The 23,120-nt window shown below is 47.5% G+C and overlaps 1 protein-coding gene across 3 annotated transcripts in view; it reads right to left on the bottom strand.

Annotated features, from left to right (window-relative positions):
- Positions 1-22,760, bottom strand: part of SNX8 (sorting nexin 8) — a 43,064-nt gene extending 20,304 nt beyond the window's left edge. Inside the window, exon 1 of one of the 3 annotated variants that reach the window (XM_053276592.1) lies at positions 22,348-22,760. In XM_053276592.1, coding sequence (XP_053132567.1) covers positions 22,348-22,408 — 61 coding nt within the window. In that variant the 5' untranslated portion in view covers positions 22,409-22,760. Of the gene's footprint in view, positions 1-9,913; positions 9,933-10,830; positions 10,921-22,347 lie in introns of those variants that run through there. The other 2 variants (XM_053276591.1, XM_053276595.1) reach the window with 2 other exon arrangements.
- Positions 22,761-23,120: the final 360 nt, after the last annotated feature.

Consider the following 23,120-nt stretch of genomic DNA (forward strand, 5'->3'; position numbering starts at 1 on the left):
AGTTCGGCAACATCTGGAGTACCAAAGGTCAAGAACCCCTCCTCTAGGGCAAGAGTTCTCAAAGTTGGGCACACGGATGCTGTAGGACTATGACTCCCAAGAGCCTTTGCTTTTGTGGCTGGGCATGATGGGAGTTGTAGTCCAAAATCACCTGGGGAACAGCACTCCTTGTAACAGGGATTCCCAGATGTTGTTGACTACAACTCCCCGCTATCCCCAACTCAAGGCCACTGCAGCTGGGGGGACGATAGGAGTTGTAGTCAACAGCATTTCCTGTTACAGGGAAGAATCCCAGAATTAGCCCAACTTTAGAAGCCCACACTCTGCACAGCATTTGAGAGAGAGTGGGGAGAAGAACAGTTTCCTACTGTCCTGGTAGAGTTACATGCAGACTGATGTACTAAAGGAGCATCCGCAGCAGCTTCCTCATCCCCTAGTTTCCCTGAGAAGGTGGGCTTATCTACATTTATTTATCTAGAAGAGCAATGGCCAATCTTTCCATGCCAAGACTCCCAAGGAGGGACACAACAGTTAAAACCACAAAAAATTAGATGACCAAGCAGCAAAATTTGTTTTAAAAAAAAACCGCTCTCCTCCACAGGGAATCCACTGAAATCCCCAGCATTTTAATATTTCTCCTACTGAAGCTAACCAAAACCACCTAGCAAGTTAATGGTTGAGGCACAGATACCTGCTGTGAGATGCTGGGAGGCCTGGTGCCCCCCTTATTAAATATTCAAAGAGAGAACACAGAATTCCACAGATTCATGCCTTCAAGATGTGGATCAGAGAGACAATTAACAAGGAATCGTCTTTACTAATCAAAAGCAAACACACTCAGGCTCCAACGACGCAAACCCCTATTAAGATCCCTGGAAATCATCAGATCCCTGGAAAAATGTCAAGCAAGGCAAGGAGGACCCTGTTTTGCAAAGAAGATGACAACGAGGCAAAAAGATGCACAAACTCCAGCGTAAGCCATCAGCCTCTTACCATTCCCAAGAGCCTCCATATCACCTGTCAGTTAAAATCTGCATAAATCAGTACAGCCTACTCTGCTGGAGGATGCCACAGCACCTCTCTGGCCTCGTTACAGGTGGCACAAGACGCCCATTGGCCCAGCAAGGAGGCAAAAAGGGCAGGAAAGGCACAGCAGCACTGTGCATCTGTATAACACAAACAGAGTGTGTGTGTGTCTGTGTGTGTGTGTGTTCTCTTTTTCTGTTCCACATCAAGTCCATTTTCCAAATTACAATCTTGGGAAACCCCCACCCCACCCCCCAGTCTGAAAGTCCCTACTTTTCTTGGCTGTTTCAGTATCAAACAATTCTAAATATTATTTATTTAGAAATTAATCCCCCAGTTCCCAAGGTCCACAGGCACACATTAAAAAAAAAAAACCCAACCAAATACATAAAAATATTTTTTTTAAACTTGTTGTACGGTGCCTTTCCTTTTGCCAAAGCCCAGTCAATAACTCTGAACAGACACGCACCCATCTCTTGCCGAATCCAGGGCTTCCCTGCTCCACCCAACCTCTCCTCCCAGGCACACGCAACCTGCCTCTTTCCACGATATCCCAAGCTCATCCATGGCACAAGCCGCTCGTTCAGAATTCAAACACCAAGCTGATCCCAAAATCAACTAGTGGAACGCAGGAAGCGGCTTTCTGCTGAGTCAGAGCATTGGTGCATCTTGCTCTGTATGACCTACACTGTTTGGGGGCAGCTCTCCAAGATTCCAGGCAGGAGTCCTTCCCTGCTGTATTGAGGATCATAGGAAGCTGCCACATACCGAGTCAGACCCTTGGTCCATCCAGCTCAATATTGTCTTCACAGACTGGCAGCAGAGGCTTCTCCAAGGTGGCAGGCAGGAATCTCTCTCAGCCCTCTCTTGGAGATGCTGCCAGGGAGGGAACTGGGAACCTCAGATGCTCTCCCCAGAGCGGCCCCATCCCCTGAGGGGAAGATCTTCCAGTGCTCACACATGTGGTCCCCCATTCAAGTGCAAACCAGGGCAGACCCTGCTTAGCACAGGGGGCCATTCATGCTTGCTACCACAAGACCAAGTTTCCGGTGGCTTTCTGCAGGTAAGCAGACAAATGCTCTTCCATTGAGGTATGGCCCCCAAAAGCAGGAGAGCAAGCCACTGTCCTGCATCCCCAATCGCTCCTTCCTGGTGGTAGCAGCCATCAATCTCCTCTACCTTCCCACACTTTTGCTCCTTTTCCTTCCCTGCCGTCTGTAAGGACAGGGAGTGGAAGCTGTAGCAGTGCCAGCACCAGACAGGGATGGGGCGGGACCAGGCGGCAGGCAAGGTGCTCAGAAGAGGTGAGTGCAGGACCCCCACCTCCATGAATCCGCCCCGAGGTGGCCAACCTCACCACACTTCGTAAGCTGGCCGGCCTTGTCAGCAGTCAAGGATTAACAAGGGACTCCCATGCTTGAGCCCCCAGATATTACTGGACTACCAATCCCAAAGGCCTTCAGCCACTGTGGCTGGGGATGATGGGGGTTGTAGTGCAACACATCTGGGGACCCAACTTTGGGCTACAAATCTGTTGGACTACAAATCCCAAGGGCCTTCTGCAGTACGGCCCTTGCAGTAGTTTCCCTTGCAGTAACATGTGAGAACCAAAATAACTGGGGTGGTGGTGGTGAGGGTTGTGTTATCGGTTGAAGCAGGGGCTCCTAAGCTTGGGTCCCCAGATGTTGTTACACTAGAACTCCCATCGTCCCCAGCCACAAGGGCTAGGGATGATGGGAGTTGTAGTGCAACAACACCTGGGGAACCAGGCTTGGGAGCTCCTGCTTCAACAGAAAACACAAGCTCACCACACTTCAAAAGCTGTCTGACCCTGATTAACAAGGGGCTCCCAAGCTTGCGTCACCAGGTATTGTTGGACTCCAGATCCCAAGGACTTTCAGCCATTGTGGCTGGGGATGATGGGAGTTGTAGTGCAATAACATCTGGGGATCCAAACTTAGGAGCCCCTGCTTCAACAGATAACACAACCCTCACCCCACCCCACCCCCCCACCCCAGTTATTTTGGTTCTCACATGTTACTGAAAGGGAAACTGAAAGAGGAAATGTTAAGAAGCAGACTTTCCTTTGAAAAGCAAGGGGTTGCTTTGGGTTGTTTTGTCATATGTTTGCTGGCCTTGAGGTTTTGTTAAGAGGAAGGCAAACCTGTCATCAATGAACTGGGTAAAAAGTAGGGCTGTTAATCGCCTAAGTTTTGTTTAATCAGGTAACTTATTCATCTATTGAATCTGCACATTTGAGTAAAACAAAAGTTCTGCAGGAAGACCCACAGTTGGTTTTGAGAAGATGCACAGATATGTTGCGGCATTCCCCCTTCTCCCGCACCCAGAAAGGGATGGCACTTAAGAGGACGCTCACCAGCTGCAGTTTTCATACATTTCTGCATCAAGAATAACTTTAAAATCTGCTGGCTGATTCATCAGGGTCTCTTTTTGTTAAGCAAAAATCTAGCTAGTTAGTTGACTAAATATGACGCCCTAGCTGGAAGGCAGGCAACATAAACAACTCAGTAACCAGCCCTAATATAAATCAAAGCAGGGATGCCCAAATCAGTCCATTTGCTCTATATGCATTTGTTGGAACACTTGCAGCCACTTACTAAATTTTGCAGCCAGTTTTTCTGGGGCAGGTCTGTCGCCTAAGAATACAGCCGTGTCTGTAAAAGCAAATAAAATCTCAGGGAACACTGCCTTGTTCTCCCATCACACACTGGGTTCTGCCAGAGAGGTCCCTGCTTAGAGGGCCATCTTTTACCAGTGCTCCTAGGAGCATGGCCTTCTTGGTAGTTGCCCCAACAATGTGGAATGCCTTCAGGTGCACTTATCCACATCATTGGCTGCTTTTCAGAAATGAGAAAACCCTATTTGTTGCACCTCAACTCTAGGGCCGTTTGATCGTCTGTGCTGACTACCCTTAAGTTTTACTGTTACTGGTCGATATCCTAAATCTACTCAAGGAATTCTCACTGAAATTAAAAGGACAACTAAGACGTGCCTAATTTGTCCTTGTGATTTCAATGGGACTTTCTAAAGCAAATTTAGTCAGGGTGTCAACCACGGTTTTTATTGGTTTCAGTTGTGTTTGTTTTGATCGTAAAAATATAACCCTCATATTTGAAGAGGTTCATAACTGTCGTATTTGAAGGGGATCATAACCCTTATATTTGAATAGGGTTAAGTAAATACATGCAAAGCGCTGACCTGACTGGAAGCTATTTGGGGAATAATGTGGTTTATCTGCTGCCTAGGGACCTTTCTCCTGGTGTACTGTATGCCCCAACAACGTTAGGCAGCTAATCAACAACAAGACGGCTGTTAAATATTACACATGCCTCCAAAAGGAAAGAGTTTTTTAAAATAAATATATCCTTCTTCTGGCTCAAAGATACAGTCAGTGCTGAGAAAACGAAGCACGATGCAGGCTGTTAATCATATTCCAGCCAAAATTCCATGGCTCTAACCATTCTTGTTGCTTCCACGCAAAAGGAAAACCATGTGCCTACAATCTGCTGAGGAGACACTAAAATATCTATCTGTTTCCTTCAAGCAGCAGCAAGCAGCACTGCAAAAGACAGGAAGGCGACAGACAAGAGCATTTTCCTAGAGCTTGCTCAATTAGAAATCTGGGAACAATTGGACAGGGAGTAATGCTGGGTGACTCTGGGCCAGTCACTTCTCTCTCAGCCTAACCTACTTCACAGGGTTGTTGTGAGGAGAAACCTAAGTATGTAGTACACCGCTCTGGGCTCCTTGGAGGAAAAGCGGGATATAAAATGTAAAAAATAAAAAATGCAAAGTGCATCCCTTTAGAGTGAGCAACGAGAGCATGCTCCAAACATAATTTAGAGCAATCGTGGGCATGATCCCACCCAGGTTTAGCATTCTTGAGGGCCATTTACTTCAACCAGGAAGATTTCAGCCTTGAAATCAAAGAGCCCCACTCCAGAAAACGTCAGTCCCGTTTACTGCAATGAAGGTTAGCTGTGACTTAGCTGGATTGGAGCCATAGGGTCTTCCAAGCAGGGTCAGTCCATCCAGTAGGCATACCTAGGGCACACAGCTGCCGGGGTAGCTGCCACGACCAGTGGTCACCCACCACAGGGCTGCCTTCACTTCCAGGCCCGCCACTTGCTTGCCGGCCCACTGTGACCCTCTCTCATAACATGAGAACCAGAGGCCATCGCATGAAACCGATTGCCAAGAAATTTAGGACCGACAAAAGGACGTACTTTTTCACACAGCGCATCATTAACCTATGGAATTCTCTGCCACAGGTTGTGGTGATGGCCACTAGCTTGAATGGCTTTAAGAGGGGCTTGGACAAATTCATGGAGGACAGGTCTATCAAGGGCTGCTAGTCTGGTGTCTGTAGGCCACCTCCAGCCTCAGAGGCACGATGCCTCTGAATACCAGTTGCAAGGGAGCAACAGCAGGCGAGAGGGCATGCCCTCAGCTCCTGCCTGTGGGCTTCTCAGAGGCATCTGGTGGGCCACTGTGGGAAACAGGATGCTGGACCTGATAGGCCTTGGGCCTGATCCAGCAGGGCTGTTCTTATGTTCAGTGCCAGGCTTTGCCTGGGGCACCAAAAAAAACCCCAGAGTCAGCCCTGCCTCTAAGTGCTTAACTTTGAAGAGATAGTCCAGGGCGTGCATCCCTGAGAGATCTTGAAAAGCTTTCTAATATCTACATCAAATATATGTCAGGATGCACAAGGAAATTTTTAATTAGCATGAAATTTTGAAATTTCATTTTGAAAAAGTATTTACTATGTAAAAGTATATACAGCTCCTGGTACAATGCCACTCTCTCTCTCTCTCTCTCTCTCTCTCTCTCTCTCTCTCTCTCTCTCTCTCTCTCTTTTTTTTTACATATTTCTATACCACCCAAAACTTGCATCTCTGGGCTGTTTACAATTAAAATCATTTAAACATTAAAAGCAGTTAAAACCCAACATTAAAATTATTGAAACTATACATCTAATTAAAAGTCTGGGTGAATAAATGTGTCTTCAGTGCCTTTTTAAAAGTTGCCAGAGATGGGGAGGCTCTTATTTCAACAGGGAGAGCAATCCAAAGCCCAGGGGCACCAACGGAGAAGCCTGTTCCCGAGTAGGCACCAGACGAGGTGGCGACAACTGCAGGTGAACCTCTCCAGAGAATTTCAATGGGCAATGGGGCTCATGGTGAAGACCTTCTCTTAAATACCCAGGGGCCTAAGCTCTTTAGGGCTTTATAGGTAATAACCAGCACCTTGTATTTTGCCCAGACACTTATCAGCAGCCAGTGTAGCTCTTTCAACACAGGAGTAATATGGTCTCTCGCAGACGACCCATAGAACAATCTGGCCACCGCATTCTAGACCAACTGCAGTTTCCGGACTACGTACAAAGGCAGCCCCACACAGAGCACATTGCAGTAGTCCAGCCTGGAGGTTACCAGCATATGTACCACCATTCTGAGGTCTTTCATCTCAAGAAACGGATGCAGCTGGCGTATCGACCGAAGCTGATAGAAAGCACCTCTGCCCACCAAGCCATGCAACTTATGAAGCTGCCCCACAGGGCACACAGGCCTGGCACTCCTCCTGATGGGAGGAGAGCTGGTCCTGTGGTAGCAAGTGTGAATTGTCCCCTTTGCTAAGCAGGGTCTGCCCTGGCTGCATTTGAATGGGGGACTCCATGTGTGAGCATTGCAAGATATTCCCCTTTGGGGATAGAGTCGCTCTGGGAAGAGCACCTGCATGCTTGCATGTGTGCAGAAGGTTCCAAGTTCCCTCCTGGGCAGCATCTCCAGATAGGGCTGAGAGAGACTTCTGCCTGCCAACTTGGAGAAGCTGCTGCCAGTCTGTGTAGACAAACTGAGCTAGTTAGACCAATGGTCTGATTCAGTATAAGGCAGCTTCCGATGTTTCTCCTTCCAAAGGGCCACAGGAATGCATGGAATTTCCAAATGGCTGTTGACCATTGGGAAATTCCATGCATTCCATGGCCATTCGGAAGGAAGCAGGGCTTTTCAGTGGGCATCCCCTGTCATTCATTTTAGTACATTCCCTAGAGCAGGGATCCTTTGGGTCTCCATATGTTATTGGACTTCAACTCCCATAATCCCCAAACAAAGGCCCCTGGGGCTGCAGATTATGGGAGCTGAAGTCCAATAACATCTGGGGACCCAATGTTGAGAATCCCTGCTCTAGAGCACCTGCCTGCTTGCATGCAGAAGGTTCCAAGTTCCCTCCCTGGCAGCATCTCCAGAGAGGGCTGAGACACACACCTTGGAGAAGCTGCTGCCAGTCTGTGTGGACAATACAGAGCTAGATGGACCAGGGGTCTGACTTGGGAGAAGGCCGCTTCCAACATTCCTGTGTCCTGCAGCAGAGTAACCTCAGCCAGGGAGGCCCAGTGCCAGGGAATTCATGGCAAGCCTGGACAACAACGCCCTCTAGAGCTGTTCAGCAGCCCATTTATCATCTGCCTGGCAAAGACTGGCGAATAGCAGACCCAAGTTTATCAGCCAGGATGACGAGGGTGGATAAGTGTGTCAGGCCATTGGTATGAGAGCTGCAGGGCCCAACAACACAGAGCTCTAAGTGGCAAACACCCCTTTGAGCTGGACGGCACCCAGCCGCCCCTTTGGAAGAAGCTGTTTATTTCCATTTCTGCAAGTCACAGGACAGAAATAACCCGCGACTCATCTTTTCAGCACGGGCAAGCCGCTTTGCGTTTAGAAACCCCCCACCTGAGCTGCTGTTACTTCAGGCAGAGTATTCCGCGGCTCCTTCTACAGTTCAGGAAATAACCACACAACGCACTTCGCTGCACTTGAGCATTGTTTACCTGACTCTAATGCAAGTTTATTGAAGTCAAGTGAGCCGATGACGGTTCTAATGGGACTTTAAGTGGCTGAGCAACTGCCAAAGACAAGAACAGGTTATTTTAAAATCAGGATGGTCACCAATATTGCTTTACTTTTAGTGTTAATGTAGGGTTGTATCCCTAGTGCTGTATCGTGGTGTCTCAGATTGTGCCCTTTTGGCAAAAAGGCAATGACATTTTAAAGACACTTTTAATTCAGAATTTAAAATGTTCCAGGGCAGGGCTGCACAATATCACCCCTCCTGGAGATACTTGACTACAGCTCCCAAAAACCCTGACTATTGGCCACTGTGGCTGAGGATGATGGGAGTTGTAGTCCAAAAACAGGCGGAGGACCAAAGTTATGCAGTCATAGCAACATAGGAAGCTGCCTTCTACCGAGTCAGACCCTTGGTCCATCTAGCTCAGTATTGTCTACACCGACTGGCAGCAGCTTCTCCAGGGTTGCAGGCAGGAGTCAGACCTATCTTGGAGATGCCAGAGCGGGAACCTAGAACCTGTTCTGTCCTGTTTTAGGATATTGTTTCATCTGAATGTTATTGATCTTTTATCTAGTTTCTCCATTGTGGTAAAATGGTTTTTTGTTGCAATATATTTTATTTAGCATCCATGTGTGTGCGCTCTCTCTCTCTCTCTCTCTCTCTCTCTCTATCTATATATATATATATATATATATGATTTGCAAGCCCCTAGACATTTTACAGAGAGGTGGGGCAAAACTCTATTAGCTTATTTCTTAAAGAAACAGGTATAATTAATAACATATACCTTAAACTTATACTGTACATCTCACTTGCAAAGCTCCTCTGGGAGTTTGAATGGTCTGTTTTTTCTGGCCAGATTTTTGTAACCAGTTCTCAGACCCTGATCAAGCATCCTCAACCCCATTTCTCCTCCCCTGCTGAAGACGCTGCCTGCAGATTCCATTGCAACTTCCCACAGAGTCCACCAATGCAATTTTTTACCAATGCAAGTAACTCTCTTCTTCCATTTCTGCTGTAACAAGGAGAATGGTCTTGTAGTAGCAAACATGACTTGTCCCCTTAGCTAAGAAGGGTCCGCCCTGGTTGCATATGAATGGGAGCCTACATGCGTGAGCACTGCAAGATACTCCCCTCAGGGGATGGAGTCACTCTGGGAAGAGCATCTAGGTTCCAACTTCCCTCACTGGCAGCATCTCCGAGATAGGGCTGAGAGAGATTCCTGCCTGCAACCTTGGAGAAGCTGCTGCCAGTCTGTGTAGACAATACTGAACTATATGGACCAACGGTCTGACTCAGTATATGGCAGCTTCCTATGTTCCTATGATTCACAGATGTTGACTCCAGCTCCCAGCACGCCCAGCTGCAATGGGGCCTTTGCCTGGGGATCATGCTCTTCTGCAATAATGCCATCAGATTCCCAGTTGAGGACTTTCTTCCACTCTACTAAGTAGGCTTCTAAACATTATGGAATGCAATTCAAGGCAACCAAGTATGCGTGCACCAACAGAGGAAATGCACAGGTGCTTGATAGCCGTGCATGCTCCACGCATGACTCACACACACACACCACATTGTGCAGTTCCACAGTTTTTCCTTCTCAAAAGCCATGCAGCCACTCTTCACCAAACAGCAACATATAAAAAGAGTGGGAAGGGGCAGGAAACCCTTCCTAATGGAGGAGTGCAATGCAATGCTGCCACCCCAACCCTTGTGGTCCTCCCCTGTCCCATTCCTCCCACAACCACCCCCAGCCTCAAATACCAAAGCCAGACAGCTGCTGATGGCCACAGCACACAGGAACATGGACATTGGGGGGCAATAGGGAGCAGCCCCCCCCCGAGCCAGTTCCAACTGAATCCAGTGAGGCATAGTCCCAGGGAGTGGGGGTATTGGATTGCTGGCTTCACCCACCCCTACCCACGGACGCTCATATACAAGAGGAAACACAAACAGGTACAATATAAAACCCATCCCTAACATACATAATCTGCTCATTGTTAAACTTCAACTTTACCCACAACGTAGAATTGAGCTTCAAATAAGAAGTTTCTGAGTGAGACGCATCACTGGCTAGGTTTCCAAGCCATCTGGCACAGACCCTGACAGATTTAGAATTTAAGCAACCAGAAAAGTCTGTGGACCAGAGAATCCTCTTTGGGGAACCGCCCAGACAAGACCACTTGGCCAAACTATCAACGTTCATTTAGATGAGAATCTTCCAAGCACTCATCTTGGAAAATACCAGAAAGCACAATACGGACCTGAGAGTAGCAACGGCAACAAATCAAAGATTCCAGCGAGGATAGAAAAGAATATTCCTCAGGAAGCAACCCAAGAGGTCCAGCAGGAAAGAGTGTCAAGGTTCTGCGTTGCTATCAAAAGCTGCGACCTTGGAAAGAAGAGCCGACTCCAGCTCCAGATAGTGTGAGGAGCCCAGATTTCCCCTTAGCAAAAACCAGATGTTTCCCTTACATTTCAGAGCCAGAAATATGGACACAATAATAAAGGTTCATTCATCAGCATTTCCTTTTCTTCTCCTCTATCACCCCCCACTCCTCCCCAAAGAGCCAGGAGCTATAGATTACTTGCAAAGTAAAGACTATGGTGGCAATCTTTTGCAGGATTACGCGGAGGCCAGTTTCACATAGATCAGCGCATTTTGTTTTCCAAGTAAATATTTAGCAGATTTTTTTAAAAAACCCATTACATAACAAAAAGCTCCGGAGGTGACTCAGTTTCCTAGTATGAAGGGGTTGGAGGGTGGTTAAAAAAAGTTTTTTGTATTTTTTTTAAGGAAATACCCCAGCACATCAGCTTTGCTCGAATTCATCCGAATTCTACATCTAGATGTAGTTTCACTATGTGACAGATTCTCTCACTTCTGCAATTCTTCCCTTCTCCTCTGGCCAGGAAAATTTCACCCACACTCACTCTCGAGAACAACCTTCAACCAAAAGCAGCTGGGCTGCTGGAAATATTCTGTCTGACCAAGCCAAGCCATTTTTAACAGGCAGTGGGGACAACCCGATTCCAATCCCAGCTTGGCCATGAATCCTCTGGGTGGCCGTAGGAAAAATCTAACTTCCAGTTCAGCTTCAGGTCTGTAAAGCAGGAATCCAAACTTGCATCAGAAATGGCTGTGAGCATTAACAGAGCAAACCATGCCAAGGAGCCTGCACAAAGCCTATAAACACAACAAATGCTACAGAAAGTATAGCAGAATATTACGAAAGAGTCGAATTAGAACCAGGAAGACCTGTGTTCAAATCCCAGTCAGTCACAAAACTCACTGGGGACTTGGGAACAGTGTTTCTTCTAAGGTGCGCACACGTGCACATGCTCACAATCTTTTTGAAGTCCACTCAGTTAATTTTAGATCCCGCCCAGGCTGAATCAGGAATGCCCCACTCTGAATGCATGTGTACACACACTGCCTTGATCCTGCTGCCCAGAACGAAACTTATTCCACACACAGATGAAAAAAATCGAGAGAATACTGCTTGAGAATAGTCACAACTGTAGTGCAGTGTTCAGCTAGGACCAGTGTTCAACTGTCCTAGTGTTCAACTAGGACTAGCGAGACCCGAGTTCAAATCTTTGCTCAGTCATGAAACTCACTGGGTGACTCTGGGCCAGTCACTTCTCTCTCAGCATAACCTACCTCACAGGATCGTTGTGGGATAAAACCTGATCATGTACTCCACTCTGGGCTCCTTGGAGGAAGAGTGTGATAGAAATATATACATAAATAAATAAGTCTACCTCACAGGGCTGTTGTGAGGATAATATGAGGCAAGCAAACAACCTTTTTTGTGGGGGGGATGAGTATGCATATCAAAATCTAGTTACAGATGGGGTAAACAGAAGCATCTCTACATTACAGGGTCAAACTGATTTAATACTCCTAACTGTGAGAACTGTTAGACAGTGGAACAGTCCACCTCATGCAGCTGCGGGCTCTCCTCCACTGGACGTTTTCAGCCAGAGCTGTTTTGGCAGTTCCCTACACTGAGCCAGGGGGAGGATTAGAATACCTTTAAGGTCCTTTCCAGCTCCAATTGTACGTATGCTGCACTCCGATCCTTAGAGAAAAGGCAGGATCCGTGTGCATTAAGTAATAGTAAGAATGCAACCATTTCATTAAGGACATAGGAAGCTGCCATATGCTGAGTCAGACCCTTGGTCCATCTAGCTCAGTACTGTCTACACGGGCTGGCAGTGGCCCTCCAAGGTTGCAGGCAGGAGGAGCCTCTCCAAGCCCTACCTGGAGATGCCGCCAGGGACTGAAGCTGGGACTTGAGATGCATTTTCACTGAGATGCGGCCACACCCCCTAAAGCAGGACTGCACAACTTCGGCCCTCTAGCTGTTGTTGGATGACAAGTCCCAGCATTCCCAGTCACAGTGGTGAATAATCAGGGGTGATGGGAGTTGTAGGCCTGTCCTGCAAGGGAGTTGTGCAGTCCTGCCCTGAAGGAAATATCCGACAGTGCTCACATGTTGTCTCCCGTCCAAATGCAAAGCAAGGTAGACCCTGCTTAGCAAAGGAGGCATGCCTACCAATGGCTGTCAGATGGGATAACCATATAAAGTCTTTATGTCCAGAGGTTGGTTTCCACTGCAGCCGATCAACACTAGTAAGGAGTGGGGCCAGATGTCCACCCAGTACTGCACTAACTAGGTGTAGGTACATGCAGGGGCAGGGAGTGGGGAGGGGACTCCGAGGGGCACCCCACTTCTAACCAAAATGCAAGTGGAAGCAGAGAGATGAGCTAATGACAACACTGAACCCAGCTCAGTGTCAGGAAATCCTGGGTTCCTCAGAAGCTTCCTGAAATGGCTCAACAAGACCGTCTGTGACGGCAGAGAAGCTCAGAGCCTCAGACAGCACACGCACGACTACCTATCTTTCACTGCAACACACGGCTATAGGAAAGTGCATTCTAAGTCACAAGTTCGGGTCAAGCAGAGAAGCAGCAAGGATAAGGAGGCCTTGAACTGGTTGCACCCGAAAACGTGCCTCTGAGTCATCCGAACCAAACTAGTGATCCAGGGCAGATCTGACGCAGTTCTTTAGCGGCCAAGTTGCTGTGGAAAGTCTTCCAAAAAAAGGTAGTGAGCTCAAAAACCATTTGTCTATTTCAAGGGTTCCCAACCTTGGGTCCCCAGATGTTCTTGGACTACAGTGCCCATCATCCCCAGCCACAATGGCCTTTGGCAGGGGATGAAGGGTGTTACAGTCCAACAGCATCTGGGGACCAGTGTTCTCTCTAACAGGAATTCCCAGATGTTGTTGACTATAACTCCCATAATTCCCAGCCAGAGGCCATTGCAACTGGGGATTCTGGGAGTTGTAGCATCTGGGAATCCCTGTGACGGGGAACTCTGCTGGGGGGAGCAAGGTTGAGAACCCCTGATCTGACCCACAAGGCAAATCTATCCATGATCCAGCCCCCAGCCCCTTCCCAGGCCAATCCATACAGCCCAGACCACATTGTGCCACATGAAAAAATGCACAACGCCTGTGGGGGGAAATGGTCCAGCAAGTGATCTGACAGGCACAAGAGAAGCAAAGGCAAAAGACACAGAATCCAGGCATTCTAGTTCAACATGAATGGAATTTCCTTCCCATTTGTCAGGACTGGAAGCTATGTTATGTTGTGATGGAACAAATCTGTAGTGCAACCTCTCAGACTTCATGCACGAGGCCGTAGGTCTGTGGCAGAGCATCTGTTTTGCATACAGAAGGTCCTAGCCCCACTTTCTGGTATCTCCAAGTAGGGCTGGGAGACACACTTGCTTGCAACATTGGAGAGCCCCTGCTAGTCAGCATAGACAATACTGAGCTAGATGGACCAAGGTCTGGCTCAGTCGAAGGCCGATTTTTATGTTCCTATCATGTCTGGCAACCCTCATAATTGCAAAGCTGCTCCCGAGGAGCAAAACCATAGAGAGGCTGTGCGTCTCCTGGCTCCTGTGCGTCTCCTGGTAGGAGCAGTTTCAGGACTTCTTGATGGTTTTACTGCAGAGAAGGGGGTGTTTAATGTCCATACATTTGGGCCACACACACATGGATGTACCAGGGCAGGATGGGAGGTGAAACATGGTGGACCAGGGGATAAAGAGAGGCCTTTTGAGGATCCTGGAAATGGAAGATACATCGGAAGAGGCAAAAGTATCAACAGAGCACCCTGTTGTTACGTTTCGGGACCACGTTCAATTATTGGACGACTGCAATGGAGCATGGGACCAGTGTTCCTTCTAACAGGGATTCCCAGATGTTGTTGACTACAACTCCCCAAACCCCCAGTTATAATGAGTTTTGCTTGGGGATTCTGGGAGTTGTAGTCAACAACATCTGGGAACCCCTGTTAGAGGGAGCACTGCATGGAACAGAACATTATGTGATTTAGAGAAAGAGGAGAGAGCATGAAAACTGGAACTTCTGGTGTTCCTCGTGATGCAATGGCACCAGCTAAGATTTGGATACTCCAAAACTGGCATTACAGTACATACTTGAGGCACTTCATGTGGAACGCAAGGGTGGTTGTGAAATCATCAAGTCCTCTGGCTTTGTTCACAAGCAAAACACAAACCCATTTTATCTGACGGCTCTGCCAAAGGGAATCTGCCAAGCCGTAATTTGTATACCTTGAAAATTAAACCTGATTCCAAGAGCTATTGCCATTAGGAAAACACCAATGGGCACCAATACTAGTATTTGCATCCAAAGGGTCCAAGTCCTCCAAGGCAACTTTGCCCCCACAATTTCATATGGAAAATGGTTTGCTTGAAATTACCCTTACCTAGGCTATCTAACTGGGAAACCCTATTCTTGGAGGTTTTATTTATTTATTTAACACACATCTCCCGTGCACCTCATCAGGGCACAGGGCAGCACACAGAATTAACCCAGATAATATATGTAAACAATATAAAACAAACAGTAACTTTAATTAAGTTACTTTAATTAAGTGTAACTCTACTCACTTCCCCCATCATGGAAAAATCAAGTTAGTCACCTTCTGCTGACTCCCACTACCTTAGATACCCAGCAGCCACTAAACGCAGACTGGCTACTAAATTTAAGAGGCACTATTTCTCCCTCAACCATATCTCTGTAACCACATTTAATTCAAATTTATGAATGCCTCTCCCATCTGAGCTCTTGGAGCTGATTCTTTACTACTAAAAGTGTCTGGCTATAAATAAAGCATGATTCTGAGACCTAAATGAGTGTAGAGAAAATCGTAACAGTTTAGTAAGCAGTTTATTAAAGTAAATTTAATAAGCAGATGTGCAAACTTCCCCAAAGAAGCTAACGTTTGTTGTCAGTTTGTGCCTGTATTGTACCTTGTACTAACCTTTATGCCTGGATTTTAGAGCTAAAGGTGCTTATAAATCCAGATGTGTGTGGGTCCATTCTAGTGACCAGGATCTAACTTGTGTGGAAAAGAAATGCACAACTTGCAGGATAGTAAAATTTGTTCAGAATCCAGTTGTGAATTATTCTGCTACCCAATTCAAGAAATCTTAGTTCATTACTCAAATGAATTTTAATCGATGCAGTCTGAATTTACTTGGATATAACTCAGACAGCGGTTCTTAAGGAAAAAAATAGTGTTCCTCGATTAACTAGGGATACTTTTTAGTCAATTTTAGGTTAATTGATTAAGCTAACCCATTAGCTGATTATAACCTACAGCCATAAATTTCACATGTGGCAAGTGTTGAGTTGACATGAAGTCTTCAGTATGCTTTGACACAATCTCAGGAAAAAACCAAAGTATATTGAGCTTCCAGTGGGCTTCCCTTTCACAGCTGGTAGGCATGATGGGCCTGATCTGCCCCCATCCCTAGGAAAGGTCTCTCTCACACTTGGATAACCCAGGGCTTTTGCTTCCATACAACATACAAAGAGTAAAAAATTCTTACATATATATAAATTACATGCAAAAATTATATTCTTACACATATATATAAATTAAAAATTATTACATATATATAAATTACAAAGGTTTGATATTCCATTCACTCAAACTCCACCACACGTATACTTTAAAGCAGAGATTCCCAACCTGTGTTACTCCAGCTGTTGCCCAACTACAGCTCCCATCACCCCCAGCTACAATTTATTGTAGTTGGGGATGATGGGAGTTGTAGTTCATCAACATCTGGAGTAGCACAGGTTGGGAACCCCTGCTTTAAATAATTCAGAACTGGATCCTGTCCAAATTTCACTATCCTGCAAGTTATGCATTTCTTTTCCACCCAAGTTAACAAGCATAGTCTTTATTTCGGTCTTTGAGCAGCATAACAGCAAAATAGACAAAAACAGTTCAAACAATCTACTCCTACAAAATAATAAAAAGTCTCTATAAAATTACTTAGTAAAGTAGAAGAAGCTAGAAGTTAAAACTATGAACATAAAACTATATATAAAAGTTAGTCAACACTAATAGCAGAATGACACTGAGTATAAAAGTAGCAAGACAGCAAAATTATGTAATTAATACTGAGCGGTGTTGAATCTCATACCATATTGTATTCTATACTATGTATGGCAGCAAGATGTCCAGCGAGTGGAGGCAACATACATAAAGGTTTTAGAATATTTCGTTCTTAATGATCCACCCAAGTTAAACACTGGCCACTAGAATGAACACACACATATCTGGATTTATAAGCACGTTTAGCTCTAAAATCCAGCCACAAAGGTTAGTACTGCAGGAACAAACGGACCACAAACGTCAGCTTCTTTGGGGAAGCTCACACATCTGACCTGTTGTTTATCCAACTGTTACATTTTGGTCACAGAATAATGCTTTATTTATAGCTAGACGCTTGTAGTAGAAAATAATCAGCTCTAAGAGATCAGACGGCGTTTGTAAACTGGAAGCAGCTTTGTTCTTTTCTGTCAATTTCAGACCATCAAAGTGCCCCAGAACACTGCCACACACATCAATAGGTGGACTAGTAACTTTTCTGGATCTAACAAAGGCTGGCAAGGCAACAAAGACAACTGCAGTTCATGCAGCCTCCAGAAGCAGGTGGACAAAGTCCTGTGATAAAGGTCTTGTGGTAGCAAGCCTGACTTGTCCCCTTAGCTAAGCAGGGTCCACCCTGGTTGCATATGAAAGGGAGACTAGAAGTGTGAGCACTGGAAGATATTCCCCTCAGGGGATGGAGCCGCTCTGGGAAGAGCAGAAGGTTCCAAGTCCCCTCCCTGGCAGCATCTCCAAGATAGGGCTGAGAGAGACTCCTGCCTGCAACCTTGGAGAAGCCGCTGCCAGGCTGTGAAGACAATACTGAGCTAGATGGACCACTAATATATGGCAGCTGCCTATGTTCCTATGTAACCTGCCCAGCCATAAAGGAAGACTGCCTAGGCCCTTCTCCAGGGAGAACGATCATCAGAGATCAGGTGGGCAGCGACCACAGAGAGGTTATTTTCAATGGTGGTACCCCATTTATGGAATGGAGAAGCAGGGAGAAGCCACGGATCAGAGGCAGATCACATGATTTGCATGAGGAAAATCCAGGTAGGGCCGGGCAAGTGCTGTGGTTCCTATCGGCACTCACAAAACAAAGATGGTGCTGGTCGTACTGGGAGGCATGGTAGAAGGCAGTCACGGGGGTGTAGCTATAATTGAGCAGAGGGGTTCAAAGAACCCGGGGGGGCCCAGCTCCTGGGGGCCCCCCAGCTCCACCCCCTCCATAGTTCATTCATTATCTCCCACACTCCAAGGGACCTCCGGGGAGAGGGGAAAACATGGCCCCCCCTCCCCCCTAGCTACGCCCTAGGCAGCCCGAGATCATGTCCAAGGGCAGCTGGTACACAGGGTATGACAGGCAGAGGCGCTCTGACCCCTGGGCTTCTGGACCAAAGTCCAGGGCCTCCACACCCCCTGGGGACCCCCAAAAAACCTCTTTAGTCTGTCCCGGGTGGTGTGGTCGCTGCGAACAGGCCCACGTTGCACCAGGCAGCCAAGCGGGACTACGACCTGTGCCAGGTGCCGAGCTTGGCCTCTGCTTTAGAGACAGAGCGGGGAAAGAAATATGTGGGACGGGAATATGTTAAGTTGCTTGCTGAAATGTTTCTGCTACTGAATATTTGCATAAATAGACCTGTTTTATACTCTTAAATTCTTATGAGTTCAGTTGCTGTTTGTGCCTTCAAGAACTTACGTGTTAAAAAATATTGCATCTATGTAGGGGGTTGATGCGTAACTTGTAGCAGGCAGGTGTGGGGCGGAGAGGAGCCCTCCAAAGGCCTTGGGGTCCAGGCTCCAAAATTACCTAGGGGCACCTCTGACGGCAGAGCCACTTAATGGCATAGTGGTGAAATGCCTTGCCTAGCAAGCAAGAGGTTGCCGGTTCGAATCCCTGTGGGTACTATATCGGCCAGCAGCGATATAGGAAGAAGCTGAAAGGCATCATCTCATACTGTGCGGGAGATGGCCATGGCAAACCCCTCCTGTATTCTACCAAAGACAACCATAGGGCTCTGCGGATGCCAGGAGTTTACATTGACTCAACAGCACACTTTACCTTTACCTCGGATGACAGGACAGAGCCTGGTAGTTCAAGTCAAGCCAGTAAGCAATGGGTGTAGAGGACCAAACACGGCAAAGTCAGACAGGTCAATATGGTGAACAGCAGGTATGCAGGGCAAAGTGAATGGAGAGGCAGAAAGGCCAAGGCCAAATCCAGTCGGAGCTGGGAACCAGAGAATAGGCTGAAGGCAGCAAATCCACATAAGCCAGGTATGGGCAAATGTGGCCCTCCAGTTGTTGTTGAGCTAGAACCCCCATCACACACACCCCAGCCACAATAAATTGTGGCTTCTGCTTCAATAGAGGTCTAGGGTCGACTGCAAGCTTTTATACAGTGAAGTCTAGGTTTTAAGGGAGGTACCTCCACCCCAAAGATGATTTCAAGGGGCCTCGCCTGCTGTCTTGCATCTGCTCCTGACAGGACTAAGAAACCTCAGTTTCACTTGCAAATGTCTCCGATTTGGAATCAGAAGGCAGCACAGTGTCTTCCATGGATCTGATTCCATTTAAGGCAACTTCCTACACAATGGTCTCTGCAGGGAGGCTTGCCTGACATTAAATTTCATGACGTTTTGGCACCCGGCGAAGACCTTTCATTTGCCCCAGCCTTTCCGTTTTTACTGTGTTACACCTTACAGAAAATGTTATTGCTGTTTTGCCGCTTTACTGTCACTACAGAGCTGATTGTATTTTATAAGAAGTGCTTTAAAACTTTGTTTTATTCTAAGTCACCCTGAAAGTTCATTGAACTGAACTGAAGGATGGGGCATTACATTTTTCAGCGACCCATACAAATATGCATAAGACAGCTACCAGCTCACACAAACACTCCACTGGCCCACTCATTTCTGCCACCATTTGTGGAACAATAACCATCTAAAGAAACATCAGGAGAGGAGAGCTGGTCTTGTGGTAGCAAGCATGACTTGTCCCCCTAGCTAAGCAGGGTCTGCCTTGGTTGCATCTGAATGGGAGACTTGATGTGTGAGCACTGCAAGATATTCCCCTCAGGGGATGAAGACAAATTGATGTGTGAGCACTGCAAGATATTCCCCTCAGGGGATGAAGCCGCTCTGGGAAGAGCAGAAGGTTTCAAGTTCCCTCCCTGGCTTCTCCAAGATAGGACAAGATTTTTTTATTGAACCAACAAACTACCAAAGCATACAGTACGTTGCCAAGATAGGGCTGACAGAGATTCCTGCCTGCAACCTTGGAGATGCCACTGCCAATCTGTGAAGACAATACTGAGCTCGATAGACCATGGTTTGACTCAGTATATGGCAGCTTCTTATGTCCCTATGTCTCTCTTCCCTGCCTGGTCACCACAGCTTCCACCACCATGAAGCTTCCCTGCCTGGTCACCACAGGTGATCAGAAAAGTGATTGCCTGCTTTACCCAGACTGCTTTACCAAGCCTGCTTTACCCAGACTGAAGACATAGAGCTTCTAAATGCATGGATCAAGGGCAAAGTGTTCCAGATACCATCATCCCCAGTCACGTTGGTAGGGAGACCATTATATCTGGTGATGATGGGAGTTGTAGTCCAAAAACATGGAGACCCAAATTTGAGAACCCCTGGCTTAAGATGCTACATATATAAGTGGTGTACCAAACAGCTGTGTTACATTACTTATCAGGAAAAGATGTGGATTTTAGCATACATGGGCAGGTGGTTACCTTTTGGTGCTACGTGTCTGGAGTACTTAAAGCCCAATAAAAAGATTCCACATTAACTAGAAATAACATATATCAAAACAAACTGAACCAGAAGTGTTTATTCTCTCCTCATTTCACACATTTTGACAAACAAGGCAGCAAAAATGTTCCCCAACATCATTAGTATAGACTCAGCTTAAATGCTGCAAAAACTTTGTAACACAGAATTCTTTCTTCTTGAGCTCTGGGGTGTTTTTCTCTTGACCCCAAAGCAAGAAAGTTTCCCAACCCTGGACAGATCTATTTCAGTGACAACACTTATCTGACAGAGTCATAAATTCCCTAGAGCATCACAAAACCCACTTGGATAACTGCCACCATAAAAAGTTATCTATATGGCCATGAAAACATCTGGTGAAATAACTCTTAGGGTTGAGTGCAGCAGTCTGATACTTTACTTTGTATATCAAGTCTCTGAGAGGTAAAAGCGGAAGAAAGACTTAATTAACATCATCAGCAACAACCAGAGGCAGACCTGCATGTAATTCACAGGTGAAAATATAGGTGCCATCCAACAGCCTATGAAGAAATGCTTTAATGTTCGAAGTTGATCTCACAATTTGCTGGGATTTCAACACACTTTTTCCACATATGAAGGGGCCTTGAATTTAATCTAACCATTGACTGGTCTGTTAGTTCAGTGTGGCTGTCTGCTGTGGTTGACAGCAGCTCTTCAGGGTCTCAGGGAAGGGATTTTCCAACCCTGTTATTAAGGTCAGGATTGAACCAGAGTCCAATCGCACACAAAGCCTGTGCTCGACCACTCCCAAGCTGCCTTGCAGTCATGATATTTTTGTGGACGAGGAGAGCATGAGAAGGGGGAAATTCAGAGATCCCAGCCTCATATCACTCATAGAGAGGTTGTGCAATGAACAACAGTCCTAACGCTATCCCAGGTTACCACAATGTCCAAATTATGGTGGAAACTGTAAGGGAGTCCTTAATGAAACGCACAACCTTCTCCCATCAACTCTCCTGAATTGTAGCTAAATTGAGATTCCCCATAGTGTCTTCCAGAAACAGCCGCTAAGGTAAAAGGTAAAGGGGTCAAGGCCCCACTGCTGCTCTACCATTCAGAAAGGGTAAGCTTCAAAGGCAACTTCATAGGTCATTGTAGTATCACACAGTGCAGAGGAAAAACACTCTGTACATGTCAGCATAGCGTAGTGCTTAGAGTGTTGGACTAGGACCGGGAAGACCCGGATTTGAATCCCCATTCAACCATGAAGCTCACGGGGTAACTCTCAGCCTAATCTACCTCACAGGGTTGTTGTGATGATAAAAATAAGCATGTACACCGCTCTGAGCTCCTTGGAGGAAAAGCAGGATATTCATGCAAAAATAAAATAAAATAAAATAAAATAAAATAAAATAAAATAAAATAAAATAAAATAAAGAACACCTCTCTACAACTACATAGATTCCAGATTCTTGTCGCAGCGTTCTGTTGTTGTGCCCCGCCCCGAACCCAGACTGAAGCGCCGGGCGGTCTACCAACCTGAACAGAACAATCCAGTCTAATCCAGTCTTTATGACGGTCATAGACCAGACAGAGTACAAAAACACAAAAAAGGACAGCATAATAATAATAATAATAATAATAATAATAATAATAATAATAATAATAATAATAAATTTTAAACCCCTCAAGTCGTGGGATTGCTGGGGGAGAGACCAGAACCACCACCCCCAAAAAACAGGCGATCCTCTAAGTCTAGAGGAGGAGACACGAGAGCAAGAGACCAGGAGCCGCCGCCGCCACGAAGCGCCTCGCTCTGCCCCCCAACCCAAAGCGGGGAAAGGCGAAAGAAGAAGGGGGAAGGATGCTCAGAGAGCCCGGCCAGGTGCTGCAGAGAGGCGGGGGGGCAACCAGGAGCCCAGCAGCGCCCCGCTCCCGTGTGTGTCCCCTCGAGCAGGGCTTCTTCCCAGGCACGGTTCTTGACTACAACTCCCAGCACGCCCAGCTGCAACGGCCTTTGGCTGGGGATGCTGGGAGTTGTAGTCGCCAACATCTGGGAAGGCTCCCTGTTAAGAGGGGACACTACAGCGGGGCGGGGGGGCCCTCCTGTCAGGGCGTCTCCAGCCAGCCCCCTAAGTGTCGGGAGAGAAGCGGGGCAGAGAGAGAGAGAGAAAGAAGGGGAAGAAGCCCCCCGTTCCCGCCGGGCTCCCTACCTACCTGGGGCCCCGCAGCCGCCGCCGGCCGCCGCCGTGTCCGCGGAGGGCGCCTCGCCGTCCATGGCGCTTCGTTCTCCTGCCAGCCGCAGTCATGTGAGGCCGCCGCCGCCGCCGGGACCCCGCCAGCCCCAGCAGCCGACCAGCCTCCTTCCCTGCCTCCCGCCCGCCTCCTGGCTCCTGACGGGGGGCCGGCGTGGGCGGGAAGGGGACTCGCTCCGGCCCCGGACGAGGCGGGCTTCCGGGCCTCGTGCGGCGGGGAGGAAAGCCAGCCAGCCGGCCCCGGGGGGCCACAATAATCAACGCGGCGTCAAGAAGCCCTCCCTTCTTCCCCTGAGGGGCTCCGGGCGGCGCTTCTCTGCCCTCCGCGACACTTCCCCTCATCCTGGCTGTCACAACAATCCTGCGAGGTGGGCCGGCAAGGACTGGAGGGACCCGCCGCTGAGGGGTGTAGCTCTAATTGAGCGAGGGGTTCAAAGAAGCCACGCCCCCAGCGCCTGAGGGTGCCCCCCCGCCCAGCTCCACCCCGGCCCTGTTTTCTTCATTATCGCCCTCACTCCGAGGGGCCGAGAGAAGGGTGGAGAAGGCGGGCTCCCTCTCCCCTAGCTACACCCCGTGCCCCATTCCCAGCAAGGGGGCCAGTAAAGGTGAAGTGTGCCCTTGACTCCTGGTGCCCATAGAGCCCTGTGGTTGTCTTGGGTGGTATACAGGAGAGGTTAACCATTGCCATCTCCCGCGCAGTATGAGATGATGCCTTTCAGCACCTTCCATAGTCAG

Source organism: Hemicordylus capensis, chromosome 13 (genome assembly GCF_027244095.1).
Source record: "Hemicordylus capensis ecotype Gifberg chromosome 13, rHemCap1.1.pri, whole genome shotgun sequence".
NCBI classification, from domain to species: Eukaryota; Metazoa; Chordata; class Lepidosauria; order Squamata; family Cordylidae; genus Hemicordylus; species Hemicordylus capensis.